The following is an 18,511-nucleotide window of genomic DNA, read 5'->3' on the forward strand; positions in this document are numbered from 1 at the left end:
TTTCCACACTCACTCCAGACGGCCACATTGCATATACTGTCGGGCCTTCTATGTCACACAAAAGTAGCAAAAATAGCAGATCTACAAGCTCAAAACGTGTTGCAGTGCGACACGTTTTGAGCTTGTAGATCTGCTATTTTTTTTATTGGAATTCAGATTTTTTTGTGCTATTTTTGAATTGGAATCCTGAAAAGTAACATTTTTATTTAATTTCAAATGCATGTAGTTATACTTATGTTAACTTTATGAACTTAAATACAAATACATTGGACATAAAAAAGATAATTAGAATTGTAATACTAGTCATTAAGCTACTAATAGACTAAAGTAATTAAAGCGGGTCATGAATTGTAACAGCTGAAATCAATAATATATCAGTATTCCGATATTAACCTGCGGGCCACATTAAGTGAAGGTGAGGGCCGCATGTGGCCCCCGGGCCGCCAGTTGCCCATGTATGGAGTCACTCGTAACGTTGCCAAAGACATTAGTGCTGAATTGTCAGATGTCATGAAAGCTGTGAAGAACACCCTGCTCTACTTCACCATTTTGAGGTTCACACAGAACACTGTTCTCACGCATGTTGAAGTACTATGTGTGTCTAGTCAGGAGTTTTTACTTCTCCAAAACTGCACAGAGCTGGCTGACCATTTCAATGACGATGTCTGGGTTATGAGCTGAACAGAATTTTAAAGTTCTATGCAAGGCCACAATGCACACGTACGCCATTCACGTTTCTGTATGACAGAATGGAAAGCATTCTAAAAAATAAGAATACACAGTATGGGGTCCTTCTTCATCTCTCTATCAGCTAGGGGGTCCTTGACCTGAAAAACGTTGAAGACCCATCTACATAAAAGCGGAAATACGTCATCCAGGCGCACAAACCTACCCAACTATACCCCCAACCCTGTGAGACCGTGTTGGTGTGAAGGACAGTAGCAATTTAGGCAACATAAGTTAAACCAGTCTAGCAAAACTGTACATACTTCATATAATTACAAATATGAATGATAATGATTCATAGATAAGCCCTAATAAAAAGCCCGTCAACAGAACCTACTGTAGCAAGTTCACACTTTTGAGTGTTACTTGCATAGTCTAAATGTAAACCACACTTAACACCCACATATGTCTGAGAAACGTTTACATTTCCTTCTTCTGCTGCGTGTTTTTAAAAGTGTTGCATAGCGAGTGCTGACGACTTTATTTGCTATTTTCGTGCCTTTTATACTTGGAGACTGCCATGCTCAACTAAAACGTTTTCAGCGTTTTCAAACAAAGCGACCTAACCTACATTGTATTGAATGAGAGCAGGGTGGAGAGCAACTGTGGTTCAGCAAGACCGATATTTAAATAAGAGAAGGGCAATTGCTCCTGTGAAAGCAAACAGGCAGGTGCTCAAGCTCTGGTTGGATCCTATGTGTGCACAGGTTACAGGTTAAACTGCATGCTACACAGGTTACAGGTTAAACTGTATGCTACACAGGTTACAGGTTAAACTGTATGCTACACAGGTCACGTTAAACTGTATGCTACACAGGTCATGTTAAACTGTATGCTACACAGGTCACGTTAAACTGTATGCTACACAGGTTACAGGTTAAACTGCATGCTACACAGGTTACATGTTAAACTGCAAAAAATCCGGGCCTTTCTATCTGAGATTCCCAGGCTGAATTAGGGGCCCAGCAGGTCCCTGGAAAGAATGCTATCAGTAACTTATCTATATAATCATGTGGCCATAGCTGAATGGTGAGAGAGCGTACCTGACAAGCCTTAAATCCCAGGTTCGATCCCAGGCCTCAGCAATGTGTCAAAGTGTTCCTGAATAAGACACTTAAAAGAATAGTCCACCCAATAAATACTTATTTTCTACAATTACACACTCCATGAAGCCTTCAATTCATGGAGTTTTTTTTTGTTTTTGACACATTCCTGTATTTGACTCATACTCAGACATATTGGTTGGATGCATGGCGCATATTATAGGCTATCGCATTGTAGATTAGTAGGCAATAATTCCAATATTCACTATACACTCCTCATGTTTAAGCCTAACTGAATTATATATTTATGGACTTGTATATAAATTGTATATATTTTGGACGACTTGTGCATTTAATTTGTCGGCAATACTTTGCCACACTTTCTTCCTGGATCCATTTATTGCGGCTGTGTTTCCTTTCTTGCTTATTATACATTTTACTTCCTCCTATGATTCCGGGGAGACATAAAATTTCTCTTTTGGGTCTTGAGTCAAGACCCAGGCTCCCGGGAAGACATCAAATTTCTCTTTTGGGTCTTGAGACTTGGGACTCAAGACCCAAAAGAGAAATTTGATGTCTCCCCGGGAGCCTGGGTCTTGACTCAAGACTCTTTTGGGTCTTGACTCGTGGAACTCAAGACCCAAAAGAGAAATTTGATGTCTCCCCGGGAGCCGGGACCCAAGCCTCAAGACTCTTGAGCTAAAAAGTTTGTGAACCACTCCCATTTAGAACAGTGGTTTTCAATCTTTTTCATGCCAAGGACCCCTAAATTGATATACCTTTGGTCGCGGACCCCCATCTGAAAATGTTTTGTGCCAGGGACCCCCAGAAGCAAAGATTTGACTTGAAAATGTTCGCTTTAAAAATGTATATATATTTCAAAGATATGCACACATTTTCAAGATTTTTCAAAAATAGCAGATCTACAAGCTCTGCCCCTAAATGTAATTCCTGGGAACGCCACTGTTCCATGAGCTGCTGCAGTGCTGCTGTTCAGCCACAGAGAAGAACGCCGCTTTGGTTTTGGGCTCCATGATTGGTCAAGTTCAAGGATTCTGCTATCGACTTTCATGGTCTTTTATAGGAATACGTGAAGCCTGGCTTTACCATCCTGGCTCGACACAGCCTGGCTTGACAAGGTCTAGCTCGACAAAGTCGCTCCTTTTCAGCCTGGCTTGGCGTTCATGGAACGGAATAAACCAGGCTTATTTAATTCTCCTTTCATGTAATAGGCCCCCGGTAGCACTATAACAGGCCGATGTGAGAGATTTGGGGCAGAGGTTCTTTCTTGGTCTCCAGGGAGTATGTGTGCAAAGATTAGAGAATTGCTGATCTACAAACTCAAAACGCCACACTGAATATTTATCAAACCCTATCAAAATTAAATGTAATGCCTCATCTAATGCCTACAATTCCAAGTGCTTGTCAGGGTGGGGGGTCCCCAGCTCAAATATAATTATTTTGGGTGTCGCGGCCTTAAGAGGTTGAGAACCACTGTCCCAGGGCATTAGTTTGCGGACTGATCTGAGTGGGGCAGTTAGCCATCTGAAATATTTGCCGTAACTTGATTCATCATCAAAATGTGTGCATTTTTACTAATTGAGTCACTGCATTCGCCCCGGTACGCGTGTCTGTCTGCAACTAATCTGGAAGACTATTTGCACTGCCAACGGGCCAAGTAACCCAAATCCTCATCTTTTTCATTCATCAAGGCAACCATGTTATTTTTGTGAATAACCTCGGACTGATACACTTCTGCGAGTGGAACTAGCCAATTGTGTGCACGCTGTCCGTCTGACATATGGGATCTACAATCCTTTCAAAAATGAGAACCTACTCAAGTCTGACTCCAGTGCTCACTGTTTTGCAATTTCAGGCATGTTTGACAACATGCCACACAATATTTCTGTGTGTTCACTGTCCAAAGATTTGTCTCCATACAGCCCGTCACTCTGGTTGCACCATAATGATGTAATGACAGTCCTTTATTTTACCCCCCCCCCATTGCCCCATGCCTTTTTATATACATACACACACACACACACACACACACACACACAACCCCAAAACCTTGTCAACACATGCCTCAGACAGATGGAGGGAGGTACTGTTGTAGGGCATGCCTCCTAACCTTCTTTGTTTTCTGGTTTGCACTGTAGACACTCTGCCATGGCAAACATTTTTTCAAATATATTCTGCCAGTTCAGCAGCCACTACCAAAACAAATAAAAATATATAAGAATCTGCTTTATACAAAAAGTTTAATTATCCTTTTAAAATGTTTGTACACTCAGTATGACAATGTGCTTACACAATACTTACAGAAAAAAGTGGGGTGAAACTTCTTTTTGTACATAGAAAAAAATATAATAAACAGAAAATAAAATAAAAAAAAATAATCATCATCCTCCACCACTGAAATCAAACAGAGAGGCCTGTGAGAGTCTGTTGGGGGTACTCTTTTTTTTTTACTGCTTGATGTGTGAACTGCCACAGACAGGAGGGGCTGAGCTGGTGAGGCTGAGAGGGGTGACACTCACAACAACACCACCACCCACCCCTCCTACTTACCCTACTCCCCCAGTGTACAGGTTAGTTCTATAACACATTATTTACATGTTGAAATCAATGAATAAGTCTGTTTTACAAAGTATTTGCTTACATTACTCCCCCCCCCCCCCCCCAAAAAAAAAGAAGACATGTTTTCAATATATTCACATATAAAGCAATATACATACTTGACAACATGGTCGACAATTAACGACCCCCATGCTTCAGGAAAACAGTAACTTTGAGGCTGGGACGAGCCTCAGACCCAACCGTTGGTGCCAAGAGGTGGTCCAAGAGTCTAATAGCTAATGTGGACACACAGTTTTAAAAAAAAAGTAAAGAAAGAAGTAAGAACAAGTATACATGAGATGTTCAGAAACATGTTAAAATCACAATGCTACAACCACCTCCTCACATGAGAGGAGGAAACAGCGTCAGGAACAAGCTTTGAGGGTTAAAATAGGTTATCATTGCTGTCGGGCAGAAACATTGTATCTCCATATTTCAACTTTTTATGTTTTTCCCCCCCCCATAAATTAATGCCTTACTTAATTGTGCGACAGTCACGCAAAAGTAGGGAATATAGCCAATCTACAAGCTCACATGTCTCATCACGCCTTAGATGGGCAATTTTTTTTTTATTATGCATCTTTTACATTTTCAAAGTGAAAGTGGTTAAGTCTGTCTGTGAGTTTTGTATGTTTAACAAATGAAAAGTACTAACAAGATCTTGTGTCTACATAATCACTTCATTGGATCTATAAAAACACAGGTTCTTTTTTCTTTCTTCATTTCCTGAACAGTAACTGTTTTGGACAGGTTGCCGCCCGACAGTGACAATATGTATGGGTTGAGTGGGGCAAAACAGACACACAGCAAAACCATATGTGATTGAAACCATTTCCAAATCCTGCTCACATCGTAGCAGGACAATTGACGAAACTATGTGATATTGAAGCCAGGTTGTGGACATATCATACTTAGAGAGGGAGAGGTCTTGGAAAATGCAGGAATTTCGATACGGATGGCGAGCTGACCCCAGTCTACATCATGCATTCATAGAGCAACACAAGGCTCCAAAGACTTGTGGTTGGAAGGCAGGGGAATGAGACTGGACGCCCCGACTTCCACAGCCCAGCTAAAAGCAGCACCAAAATAGATAAGAGTCCATGGCCGGGGTTAAAGAGCACACAAGCAATGTCCAATGTAAAACACTAAACAAAACTGTTTCAAATTTGATCCATTTTCTAAAAGTGGAAAGTTCTGAAGAGCAATTTATATTTCCTAGTTGATTCCCCTCATTAATCCTTCACAGGCAACAGCAGGAGTTTAAAAGCGAACTTGTTGAGGCCAATCATCTCAGGAACATTTAAGATCCACCCAAGAGAGGGGAAAAAAACACTAAAAACCAAACATGGTAGTGAGAACATTGAGTCTATGTAGCACCCCTTGATGTCAACCTCTCTGAACAAATCCAGTGACACCAACATCTCGACAGTCTTGTAGTTTAGGGGCCCATGGGCAGACCGGGACTGGAGCCCCGGCCTGAGAGCTTTCTTTCTGGGCAGCAGTTCACAGTCTTCGTCGTTACTGTTAGGTATGAAACTACGCCACCTATCCTCTGGTTTGAGACAACAAGTGGTTCAGGCTGGCTGGTTCATACGTGGAGTGAGGGTAAAGGCATTCTGTGTAGGGCCTCCTCCCATTTGCCCTGGGGCGGGTGGACTCGCTGTGGCTACATTAATAACTCCAGCTCTGTGTCTTCCTTGGGCCGGTAGACGGTGCCGAATCGTTGCATGTACTTCTTGATGTACTCCTTGGTCTTGTGCTTTACATTCTCGTTGCACTCAAGGTCTTCAGGGTTCTTGCAGGCCTTCAGTTCCTTGTTCATAACGCCGTGAGTGAGCTAGGAGAGATGAACAGACAGAGACGCAAAGAGAGTTAAGACTAGGGCTGGGAAATTAACCGAAAATGTATATCAAAACCGATATTTAGAACAAATAACTAACTTAATCTTGCTCATGTATGTTAATCGAATAATCGACAAGCAGTTCCTTTTTTTTAATAATATTTTTTTTGAAAGAAAAAACTCCCGCACACTGTCTTCAAATGCAATTAAAAAGATTTAATGGGAATAACGTTTCTGTCTGTTAGACCTTCATCATGTTATCTTTAGGAACCTTTAGGGTTCCTAGTTGTTTTTTTCAGGGTGTTGGGGCCCTCGTTTGGTCTTCTCGTATGCACCTGTCTTATATATTAACGAATCGTCAGAAATAATCGTCAAAATCGAATGATTAACCACTAACCCTGTATTATACTTTGTTTGTTGTACAATGGTGGTGTATTTTTCTTTTGAAAATAACGAATCTACAAGCAAACTCACAACACATTGCAATTAGTTCTGCTATTTTCACTTTTTTATAATCGTAATCGAGGCAAAAGCTTGAAATAATCGTGACGTTGATTTGAAGTCATATCGCCCAGCCTTAATTAAGACATTTCTTCCTGCCTGTCAACAGAATTTAGATGTACAAGGGCAGTTAAATCTGACAAGTGGACATTTGATAGCGACAGCTTTCACCACTCTTGGGTTTTCTTGTTACATTTTGAGACAAAGAAAAGTCAAGCTCCATAAATGAGCCACGCCAGAATGTTAAGCATTCACAGAAAGTCTGTGTTTTGGTGCGTATGAAGTTACAATTTGTACCATGCACAGTTTACGTGGGTCTCTCCCTCTGTGTTTATTGTGCCCCTACGCTCAGTGTCCAAGTGACACTCAATATAAACCGGTCCCTGTGGGGCTGTGGCCGACAATTCTCTGAATCGCCAGGGACCGGGGAAGAAAAGAGGCCGTTGTCCTTTGAAGAAACGCTGGCTGGAAATGTTGGGAACTTACAAAGGAATGATTAAGGCAAACAGAGGGGAGATGCTAGTCTGGATGTACAATGTTTCCCAAGTGTCTCGTTCAAAAAAAGAGAGTACAAAAAACATTGTTCGGCTGAAGAAAAGAAAGCGTGGGAGCTCAAGTGTTTTGGTCTGGTCTGAGGGGAAGCTTTGAGAAATGAGAATGCTGTCTTTGAAGTTAAGTGCTAACCAATACTTTGATTCCATGTTCTCTGGCTAGCCGGAGACTTTGTACCCCCAAAAATGTTCCCTCTGCTGAGGAAAAGTGCTGCTTTGCAATGTCTAAATACGTGTGTGTGTGTGTGTGCGAGCATGCATGCGTGTGTGTCTGTCTGTCGGTCTTTTGACAGGAGTCAGTGTTACCTTTCTGGCCAGATGTTTGAAGTCATCTGTGTTGATGATGCGCCCGAGTTTGCAATCTGGCTTTCGGTATGGGTTCAAACAATGCACGATGAACTGGGACATCTGAGGATCACACACACACACACAATCAAAAACAAACCGACACCAAACAAATACAAAAAATTGGAAAACATTGGCATTACATTCTCATCTGTGCTAGGAAATATGACAGTAGGTATGTTGTTAAATGTTGAATCTGTAGTCAATATATCAGTTAGCCACTATTAAGGCTTCAATCAAGTATGTGTGTCGGCAGGCAAATTAATTTCAGCATTGGGAATAAAAAAGGAAAGGAAAACATCTTGTAATAAGATTGGTAGTCGTTTTGACATTGACATTTTAATACCGGAAATGATGATAACACTCACCTCTTTACGAAAAGTCTCTTTGCTCTTTTTAGCCAGTTCACTGGAAGTGTCTGCCTCAGCTGTAGCTGTAGTGGAGAACTGTAAAACACAACATAGGAAAACACCAATTAGTTCCCTCACATCCCACAATGGAAAAGCCCAAAGTTCAATCCTCAGGGGTCCTGCTGAAGTCTCCTTATGTACATTCTTTTCTTTAAAAAGGTCACATTTGACACCAAACCATGATAATAATAAAATACCAAGTGAACAAAATTGTGCAGGTGAAACACTAAGTTTTTTTTAAAAATAAAATATCGACTAAGTCAACACATAAGACAAACATAAAACAAAAAACAGTCAACTACATACGGTCTTGTTCACATTACCAGCCTGGCACGGATGCTCTTGAAAAGTAAATCCTTGGTCCTAATCTACTTTCACTGCCACAAACTGCCACAACAATACCCTTTATTTCAGTAAGCAGTAACAGGATGGAACAATATAAAAACAATGGTATTCATTATGCAAACAGAACTGATCTGAATACTGTAGGAAAAGACCATTTCTGAGCAGCAACGGCAGGCAGCAGTGACTTCACAACGCCACCATTACACTGCAACATGGCCAGATTCCACAGATCAAACGAACGGGGAGCGAGAGGCTGGGTCCGTCCGCGGCGCGCCGTGCCCAATTTCCCCGGCTCAACGAAAAATGGCAGCTGGCCCTCTCGACAGCCTCACTTCCTGCCCATTTGATCTGCGGAATCTCCAAGTGTTCAACGGTTGGACTTTTATCACCATGAAATGATGAGCTCCGACAGCAGCTATCAAGGTCAATGGGGCGGCCAGTCAAGCAGCACCTGGCCACCAGCCCCTCACCCCGTCCCCCGGCCACAGGAGCCACGCAAAGTGGGGATATCCTGCCAGGAGGCTCCCTCACCGGCTCCTGAGCCTCGACAACAAAGGCCGAGCGGCAACAGCTGAGCGCTTATGACCACATCAGGGTAGTTGAGGATCAGCGATGGATTCACACGTATGATCTCCACACCCCCTAAGAGGGTAATGACGGGGTACGGATCAACGTGAAACATGGCAGAGGGAGAAGAGAACCCAAACCCGAAGGTTAACCACATACCATACATGTCCTAGTATAGGCGAAAATTGCAAATATACTATTTTCAGCGAAGAGATTTGGTGTAGAGGGGAAAAGGGAGGGGACCAAGTATAGACCCCTAGCAGGGATTAAGCAGTTAAATAGACACACGTCTTGGTTGAACACACCGTGTAAATGGCTGCCCAAGTGTCTGCGAACATTAAAAATCTATAAATTAAAAATGAGACAGTGTCACAGTTATGTGAAAACACAGTGTATCTATTAATTTGCACATAGTTTTATTTAGTGTTCTCTTGTGTGCCTATTGTTTTTCTGTGGCTGTAAGACCCAACATGCCGTTGAGCTTCGCCAACGGCATGTCTGAAGGAAGCTGGAACTAGAGCTGAGGTGGCATGATGGCATTGTATTGATTATCAGGAGGTCACAGGTACAGTCCCAAAACAACCAAGTGGACTTGTTGAAGTGTCCTTGAATGAATCCACTGCATACTGACTTGTGGATTTTGACCACAAGATAATAACAGATGGTAGGATTATAGTAAACACTGCACTGCAGTCGTATCTGTTTTAAGTCACTATGGATAACAGCGTCAGCTACAGTGTAATGTAACTGTCGGTCATCCTCAACTCTGTCAGTTAAATGACTGAAAAAACTCAGGAGTTATCACAGGTTATCATTTCAACAGCTGGACATAATGATGGAAATGGTCCACAACCTGGTCGGCTACAACTGGTGGACTAGAGCTCTGTCATAAAAAGGAGTCCATCTTTCTCTAACTATATAAACTAAAGTAAACCACAGTGAGGTGCACATCTTTTAAAAATCGATCCTGGAGACAAAAGGGACACTTGCGTCGTTAGCCTCTAAAACGAAAAACCACAAAAAAACGAATTCAAGCTCTCCCAGCTGGTTGCCATTATCATCAAAGGCAGGATCAAGATGGAGAAGGAAAACAAACTAGGCAGAGAGAGAGGCAGAGAGAGAGAGAGAAAAGGGGGGGGGGGAGAGAGAGAGAGAGAGAGAGAGAGAGAGAAAAGGGGGGAGAGAGAGAGATTGGCCCTTCCCTCTGTATGGGACAGACAGCTTACTATCTGAATAGGGGAAACAACTCAAGGATCTTTTCGTTACAATTCAATTCAATTCAAACTTTATTCCAGACACACAGGGGGTCCATATTTCATACAGATAAAAACAAACTAAGAAAGTAAAAAAATAAAAATAGATAAAAACACATCAAATAGACAGGGACATACTATTACATACAAATCACACATAAAGACTATTTCTCCAGTGATTCCGTAGTCTGGATGAGTACCGGAGACAACTTTTCCCAGGATTGACTATATCCTCAATAATACTATTCCTGGACTCATCCAGGCGAGACATGAACCCATACATAGAGTGCCTTAACACATTCCATGCCAGAGTTTAATCTCATAATGTACTCACCAGTGCCAGCGTTTTATTGTTGTTTTTTTGTTTTTTTCATGTCGCCACAGACCTCGCTAAATAAGTTAAAAGTGCGCGTTCATTTGGTTCTAAACACACAGCGGATCTGTGAGAAACGGCCAGCGAAAATAGTTTCCAAATCCGTGCCGCCATCTTGAAGATACAGCAGATCAACGGTAAACAGTGATCAGCGAGGAGAAAAACAACAACCGAGAAAATCTAGTTTTAAACAGGATCCCAGACAGGAAGCGGATACGATCGAAAAAAACGGAACCCGAATAATTCTGTTTCCGACCGGAAACCGGAAACGGAAATGGATCAAAAAAATTCGGAAAGTACACCTGGGGCAATTACAATGGGAATCGGCGGTTCGCGTAGATCTACACGACTGGCACGCTGCGGCTTTAAATAGGTTCGCGTAGATCTACGCGACTGGCATTCAATGTGTTAAGAGAGCCTCACAGGTGTGTATACCACTAGTCACAAATAAGTGACTGGCACTATGCCATCTGGGGACCTTAAGTAGAATCCTCAAGGCATCATTGTATGCTACCTTGAGTCTCCGCATACTACCCTTCTTGTATGAGCTCCACAAGAAGGCTGTATACATGGGAGTGCAAAATGCTTTAAATAGAGCACATTTAACAGGATCAGAACACATGCTGAACCTTCGAAGCAGCATATTGGCCTGGGCATAGAGTATGCGGCACTGCCTAGAGATATCTCTATCATCTTGGAGGTTATCAGTAAAGATGTGGCCCAGATACTTAATTTCCTGACACAATGATAGAGGACTGTTACTTAAAGAAAAGGCTGGAAAAGCCAATTTCTTGTCATATTGCCAAATGTCTGATAAATATTGCAATTCATACTGCGATTCATTAAAATTACAACTTGGTTATTTGCGCCATACAATTAACTGTTTGAATAAAATGACAGATTTGCAACTTGCTTCATGGGCCAGATATTCTGCACTTTCATAAAATACTGCATCTATGGTGTTGCACTGCACTGTTCCTTTCTTTTTTTTTCAAAACCCGGGCCACAGCTGAAAGTAATCACTTGTGCAGAATCTTCAATTACCTCCAGGGAACAACCACTGTAATCATGCTGTTCATCCAGGGACAAACATGCTGGGAACCAAAATGAAAAGTAACAAGGATTTTGTTTGTAATGCCAGATGAGGTACGTGGCCTAACTGTCACTCTGTTGCCTGACAAGATCATATTAGACAGCACAAGATACAACACAAGTACCTTTAAATATTGGTCACTTTTTGTGTCTTACCATTATGAGGTGACAGAATATAAATTAAGCACAGTACATATAGTCTATTTTTAATTTCTAATCTAATTTCCAAATCCATTATTAAAGATGCAATTAATAGCTATATATATATATATATATATATATATATATATATATATATATATATATATATATATAGTCGATTTTTGAGAATGATCTTTTTTTATAATGGCATGCCCAAAATTGGACGACAGGGTTAATGTGGTTAATGTGTTTGATCATGAAAATCGAGGTTTAGACATATACATGTATATCAGTCCCATCATTATTAATTATTGGTTATTGGCCTGTAAATATAATATTATTCAACATTAATATATTCTTCTAAGACAGTAACTCATATCGATTTCAAAGCTGAGTATTTATACCATGATACTGGTATAAATGTTTGATTTCAAAGACTGCTCCCTCTCTGACAAGAATAATATGATTTTGAGGAACATAATGCATACTAATCCTTGTATATTTTTGGCATAACAGAAACATTTTTTATACGACACAAAATATTTGCAATCGCCCTTGTTGTGACTGAAACATGGGCCCAAATAAATCAATTCAGAGGTGATCTTGTGCGTGTGGGAATTTACCGTATTTTTTTTCTTTCTAGAAATTTGGATCTTCAGCGCCCAAGAATCAAATCAAATTTATATTTCTTACTGACATAATGTTGCTGAGATAATTCTATGATAACAGATCAGATATCAAAGTGATCCCAATGCTGTCCCCCTCCCCCCCTCCATCCCCAACAACCCAAAATTCAAATCAGATCCACTCGAATAGGGAGAACAGGTTTTGAACTCTAGGGCCAGGGGATTTGATTCCCTGCACCACAGAAGAGATAACCGAGTGGTGGGTGTGTTCCTTTCTAATTACCCTACAAACAGCTCACCTTGGACGGGTTTTCATCGTAGGTGGGTGTTCCCAGGTCCATCTCAGCTTCGTGGTCCATGCTGGCATTGTCACTGCTGCCTTCCCAGGCTGGAGGGTCCCACTGGGTTTGTCTGGGTGGGAGGCAGAGAGGGAGCATGTATATACTGCATATACACAACTACTACTACTACTACTACTACTACTACTACTACAACACACACACACACACACACACACACAGTGCAGGTGCCCAACCTGGTGAGAGCGTGGTAGTAGTAGATCTTGCCCTCAGGGTCCCGCGCTACCTTCCAGCCGGGCGACAAGACGATGGTTTTGGGTTTGGGCGGAGAGGGAGGAGGCAGGTCGATCACATTGTTGGGAACAATCATCTCCTGAACGGGAGAAAGAAGCAACGGGGAAAGAATGGAGGTTGTCACCAAAAAGTGAATTCATTTCGTTGCACCTAACCTTTAACCCCTATATACTTCGTTGACCGCGGTCCCCCATGGGTCTGTACTTGGCACCATCCTTTTTCCCCCACTACCCCAAATCGCTTCGCCAAGAATAACTGATCTATACCCTCACAACGCATCATGGTGCGTTGTGAGCTTGTAGATATATTTTCATCAAATGCTCGCCATCACATGTTGCCCAGAATAGGGATATTAGGGTTAATGTGGTTAATTCTTCATCACAACACTGACTGACGTGTGTTATGTGTGCTGTGCTATGTGTATGCAACCCACCAGAAACAAAACTGCTTGAAGAGGAAAATATTTACCTCAAGATTAGACTTATCCCCCTGAGTGTATCCATCTATTATCTCATCTCAAAAGAAGGCGTTCCCTCTCAAGACAGCTCTTGCACTCATGCAGGTCATTACCGTCTCATATGCACACATGCACCCCCCCTTGTGGCCAGGCTAAGGTATATACTCTAAAAAGCAAGCAAAGGTATATCATTATATACTGTAATATTGGTATATTTACTATAGATAGCGGATAACTGGGGCTACATGCCGGCGTCAAGAAGAGAAATCATTGCGATATTTCATCTACAGATTAGGGTTGTAGTACATTATGTACTGTGATGAATATGAACATGACTTTTTCTATGAACTCTGTCTGTGCTCAGAAAATGCCCAAACGATTTGGAGAGGGGTCTGCTAATGGGTAGCATTCACTTTTGCATTTATTTATTTACAATTTGTAAGCCTGATCTTACACAGCACTTCAGGAGGCTGTGTGACACATTTCTCTAATTTAAAAGAATTGCTTAAGCAGCGGATCTACAATTTTGTAGATCGGCTTAAGTGATAAAGTGAGAAGTTTCGATATATTTCCAATACATCGTGGAGGCCGATATGTGTCCAGCACAGTGGTTCTCAAAGTGGGGGTCCAGGGTTCCTTGAGGGGGTTCCAAATGGACCCTTATAGGTCTGTAACTCTGGGTCCATTTGGTTCCAATTGTACACTCTCAAGAGTTATGGGGTCTTTAAAAAGTTTGAGAAGCACTGGTCTAGCAGCATACCGTATATCAGCTTCCATTTAAGTGCTACATTTAAGTGCAGCTTCTATTTCTCCATACACATCAGCTGTCAGAGACGGGGGGAGGAGATACAGCAGAACTCATTTCCATAACAAAGTGCCAAGCCACACTGGCCTGGGCCCTGCAGGCCTCTGTTCACTGCTATTGTGAGTCAAAGCTGCAGTCAGCTGTTTTCTGGCTCACGTTTATGTAGCTTTTCTACCTTACCAGTTCAGCTATTTCTGGATATCCGTTAGTGTGCGAATTAAAGGGACACTTCAATTTTCAACCTACCGTACATTTCATTATTCTGATCGAGTATAATATAGATAATGGATAATATAGTGTGGCAAAAAAACACCCTGTCTTCTGTGTATTTCTCCACTAAATGTTTTCACACCATCTGTATGCTCGATGATGAGAAAGGACACATTTTGACCTCACTGTTTTGCAACGTCAACATTTCACTGACAAATACAAAGAAGACATTGGGTATTTTTTTGCCACACTGTAATTGAAAATGTGTGTTTTCCTTTAACAATAAGGCCTGAAATTGTCCATATGCTCATTTCTCATCTCCTGATTATATTGTTTTTGTGACAACCACATTATTATTGCAATATATACAATTATACAAAAAGTTATTAATCATTTTGACCTATATCAGTACTTTGTGTGCCCTCAATTCCCAATACAGAGGCAAAAAAAAAGAACTATACACTAAAATATACACATACATTTTAACCACTTTTCAACATGGCATCCCCATTTTGGGCAGTCATTATAAGAGAAATAGTTAAATTTGTGCTTTATTTTTAACGTAAAATTTCACAAATGTTCTAAAATGGTGAAAACAGCAGATCTTCAGGCTCACAAGCTTGTTGATCGGCTATTTTTGGAATAGCAAAAAATAAAGTGTTAAAATAACATGTCGATAACATGTTATAGAGTCTATTTTGCACGGATATGAACACACGTGTGCCTTCAGATTCTGACTTGCCCTTTTGGTGCGCCTTGAGTACAAAACGTTTGAAAACCACTGAGTTAAGCCTGATTTACACTTGGTTGCACGTTGGTGTTGCATGCCGTAAATAGCAGATATACAAGCTCACAATGCGTCACATTCGTGACGCATTGCCGTTTACTGAGCACAACACCGGCACACAACTAAGTATAACTGAGGCTTTTTGCAGTACCTGCTGGACAGTCTGAGAGGTGACAATGGTGGTGACTGTTCCTCCCTGCTGCACCACCACTCCCTGTTGGTGGCCGGTATACACCGGCTGGCCATGGAGGTAGCTGGCTGGGGGCTCTGTGTACGCCTTTATAAAGACAGAGCACATTCAAGTAGACCCGTTTATCCAGACTGAAGTGCGGATGATTTTTTTTTTTGAAGGCAGCCCCATGCTTCACACTCAGTCACTAGTGGTGGAAAAAAACGTTCACGGCAATGATCCGTTCAAATGATTTGTTCAAATATTTTGTTCATGTCTAGCGAAAAACCACTCAACCGTACCGCTGTCAGTTTGTCGCGGGAACAGCCCGCCCTCCCGTCCTGTGTACGGGGGGAGGGACGGGGGGGAACGAGCAAAAGAGTGAACGTAACAGTTTCAAGAAGTGAACGGGTTTCGTTCACGTTCGCGGCAAAGAACTAGTTCTTTTGAACGAATCGATCATGAACGACCCATCACTATCAGTCACACAAATGAGACGACAACAGTCCTTGACTTGACTGTTGACCATTGGGAGTATCACAGGAGATTCTACAGTTGGCTACAATAAATTAAATCTCTAAAAATTGTTTTTTTTTTGTTTGGTTAATGTCTTTCTGAAGATTAGCCATGAAAATCTTGGTAGTTTTTGCACTGCATATCTCCAAAGCACGCCACAATGACCTCAAATTAACATATACTGGATGTACACACAATCTGGCCTGTCAACCAGTGGGGTGTTCCATGTGGGACAGGGGCATTGGGCTGCGGGGTCTTACCTGTATAACAGGAGCATTGGGCTGTGGATAGGCAGCAGGGATGCTGTAGATGGCCTGGCACGGCTGGCCCTGGTAGTAAATGGCGGTCTGCGTCTGAGCTGGCGAGGGAGGCGGGGCGTACTGCTGTGGCGGCTGAGTCTGCACCGTCACCGCCTGCTGCGTGGTGGGGTCCCACAGGGTGGTGTAGCCCTGCTGCCCCGCCACTTGAGGAGGCATGGCCTGGGGCGGAACGGGGAGGACGGCCACGCCCGGGTCCTGGGGCGCCATACTGGGCTGGCCGTATGGCGTATGCGGGGCCCCGGGGGGAAGCTCCAGCGGGGCGGTGGCAATGTGCTGAGGGAGGCTGGAGACTGCAGGGGCTTGGGAAGTGGAGGACGGGGAGGGAAGTCCCAGTTCAGAGATGAGCGGTTGGGGAGGAGTCTCTTCGTAGCCCACATTGGGATCCACGGGCGGGGTGGGGAGCAACACTTTACCCAGGTTGGGGTTGGTGGGGTCCACATACGCCTGGGTACATATGGGGTATCCAGGGGGGTAGTGGATGAAGCCAGGGCTGGAGGCGTAGGCCATCCCGGGGTCGTAGGCCATCGTCTGGAGCTGCTGTTGCTGCTGTTGTTGCTGTTGTTGTTGTTGTTGCTGTTGTTGCTGCTGCTGCTGTTGTTGCTGCTGTTGCTGCTGCTGCTGCTGGAACTGCTGCTGTTGTTTCTGGGCCTCCCGCTGAGCGACCTCCTGCTCAAACAGCTTCCTGCGTTCGTCTGTCGACAGCTTGTTGCGCTCCTTCCCACCGGCCGCCCTGGGGGTCTTGCTGTTGGACGAGTCGAACCTGAATGAAAGAAAACCCCGATTAGATGACAAATAAAGACTAGCGAGCGGACATACGTTTATTTGTATATCTGTCTTATCATTTGTTCCGCTAAAAGTAAAACTCAAATAAAGTGTTGATCATATTAAAAAAATGTAAATAAAAAGGGCCACCCACTGATCCCAGGGGCACAATGTGGTTCCATAGATGTGGGATCAATCATCTCACTATTCCTTGGAAAAAACCTGCTTGACACCTGACCGGCTGGGGATTGAACCAGGGACTTTCTGTCAGGCATTTGAGCCCATGTGGTAAATTCATTGCTTACGCCATCATGTAAACCCTTTGTAAATATGTATTTTTTTCTGTATACATAATCTGCACCTATATTCAGGATTAAAATGGTACTGCACTGAAAAACACTGGGTGCACTGGCACACACCCACACCCTGACACCTGCCGTTTTGATCCATGGTTCCATGTGAATCCTCGTATTAAATGCGTGTGATATTATGATGCCCTCTAGGGGTGAAGTGATTATATGAGTAATTGCTCGCTCTGAGGCACAGAGCACTTAAATACATTAAACAAATCTGTACTTTAATCTAAAAATAAATACAAAAACTTAATTTAGCGATGAATTACTTATGAAAAGAATCATTAGATGCAGCTCTAAAGCTTTCCATTGTTTTTTGTTCCTAGCCAACAGTCCACTGGGCTTCCATACCGTTCTTCAGCTCTTCGGCTGCTCCTCTCGTACGACGAAGGGGGTGAAGCGGAGCGTCTCCGCCGGCGCTCTGTGCTGCGTGGTGTTTTTTCCAAGGTTCGATCCCGGTCCCGCTCCCGATCTCGGTCTCTGTCCCAATCTCGGTCCCTGTCCCGGTCTCTGTCGTAGTCCCTCTCTCGATCCCGCTCCCTGTCCCTGTCCCTGTCCCTGTCTCGCTCCCGATCTCTGTCTCGCTCTCGCTCCCGGTCTCTTTCTCGCTCCCGGTCCCTCTCTCGCTCTCGGTCCCTCTCTCGTTCCCGACTGCCAGAGGGAGTCCGTGGGGTCAAGGCCGCTTCCCGATCTCGGCTTCGATCTGCAAAATTTTATCAGGTCATTTGAGAGTGTGAAACTTAAAACAAAAGAAACTTTTGTACTTATATGTGAAGTATCATAAAGATATCTATCATTTGACCAAAGGGCACAGTAATAAGCCTATTACTGTGAGCCTATGACAGGTTAGCTGAAATACCCACACGTGGTTAGTGGCAGATTTAACAGGGTAGCAGATTACAAGTGTATACGCTCCGCATTACCACATATTATGAGATGTGAAACCTCCCCCCGATGTATCCAACTATTGAAATTATTTCTGACAACCAACATACTTACTATTAGGGATAGTATCCGGCTATTCAGTGTGAGCCCTAGAACAGTGATTCTCAAACATTTTCATGTGAAGTACCCCCATATTCATATATGTATTTGGCCGCAGACCCC

General features: G+C 42.9%; 1 protein-coding gene across 2 annotated transcripts in view; it reads right to left on the reverse strand.

Annotated features, from left to right (window-relative positions):
- Positions 1-4,011: 4,011 nt before the first annotated feature.
- The window catches only part of setd2 (SET domain containing 2, histone lysine methyltransferase), a 32,971-nt gene continuing 18,471 nt past the window's right edge, over positions 4,012-18,511 (reverse strand). The window contains exons 15-22 of one of the 2 annotated variants that reach the window (XM_080425380.1): positions 17,756-18,107; positions 16,230-17,049; positions 15,436-15,561; positions 12,968-13,104; positions 12,732-12,843; positions 7,994-8,071; positions 7,587-7,688; positions 4,012-6,225 (exon numbers count right to left, since the gene is read on the reverse strand). In XM_080425380.1, coding sequence (XP_080281506.1) covers positions 6,055-6,225; positions 7,587-7,688; positions 7,994-8,071; positions 12,732-12,843; positions 12,968-13,104; positions 15,436-15,561; positions 16,230-17,049; positions 17,756-18,107 — 1,898 coding nt within the window. In that variant the 3' untranslated portion in view covers positions 4,012-6,054. The remainder of the gene's footprint in view (positions 6,226-7,586; positions 7,689-7,993; positions 8,072-12,731; positions 12,844-12,967; positions 13,105-15,435; positions 15,562-16,229; positions 17,050-17,755; positions 18,108-18,511) is intronic. The other variant, XM_080425381.1, reaches the window with a different exon arrangement.

Source organism: Gymnoscopelus braueri (assembly GCF_963280865.1).
Source record: "Gymnoscopelus braueri genome assembly, chromosome: 4".
Classification (NCBI taxonomy): Eukaryota; Metazoa; Chordata; class Actinopteri; order Myctophiformes; family Myctophidae; genus Gymnoscopelus; species Gymnoscopelus braueri.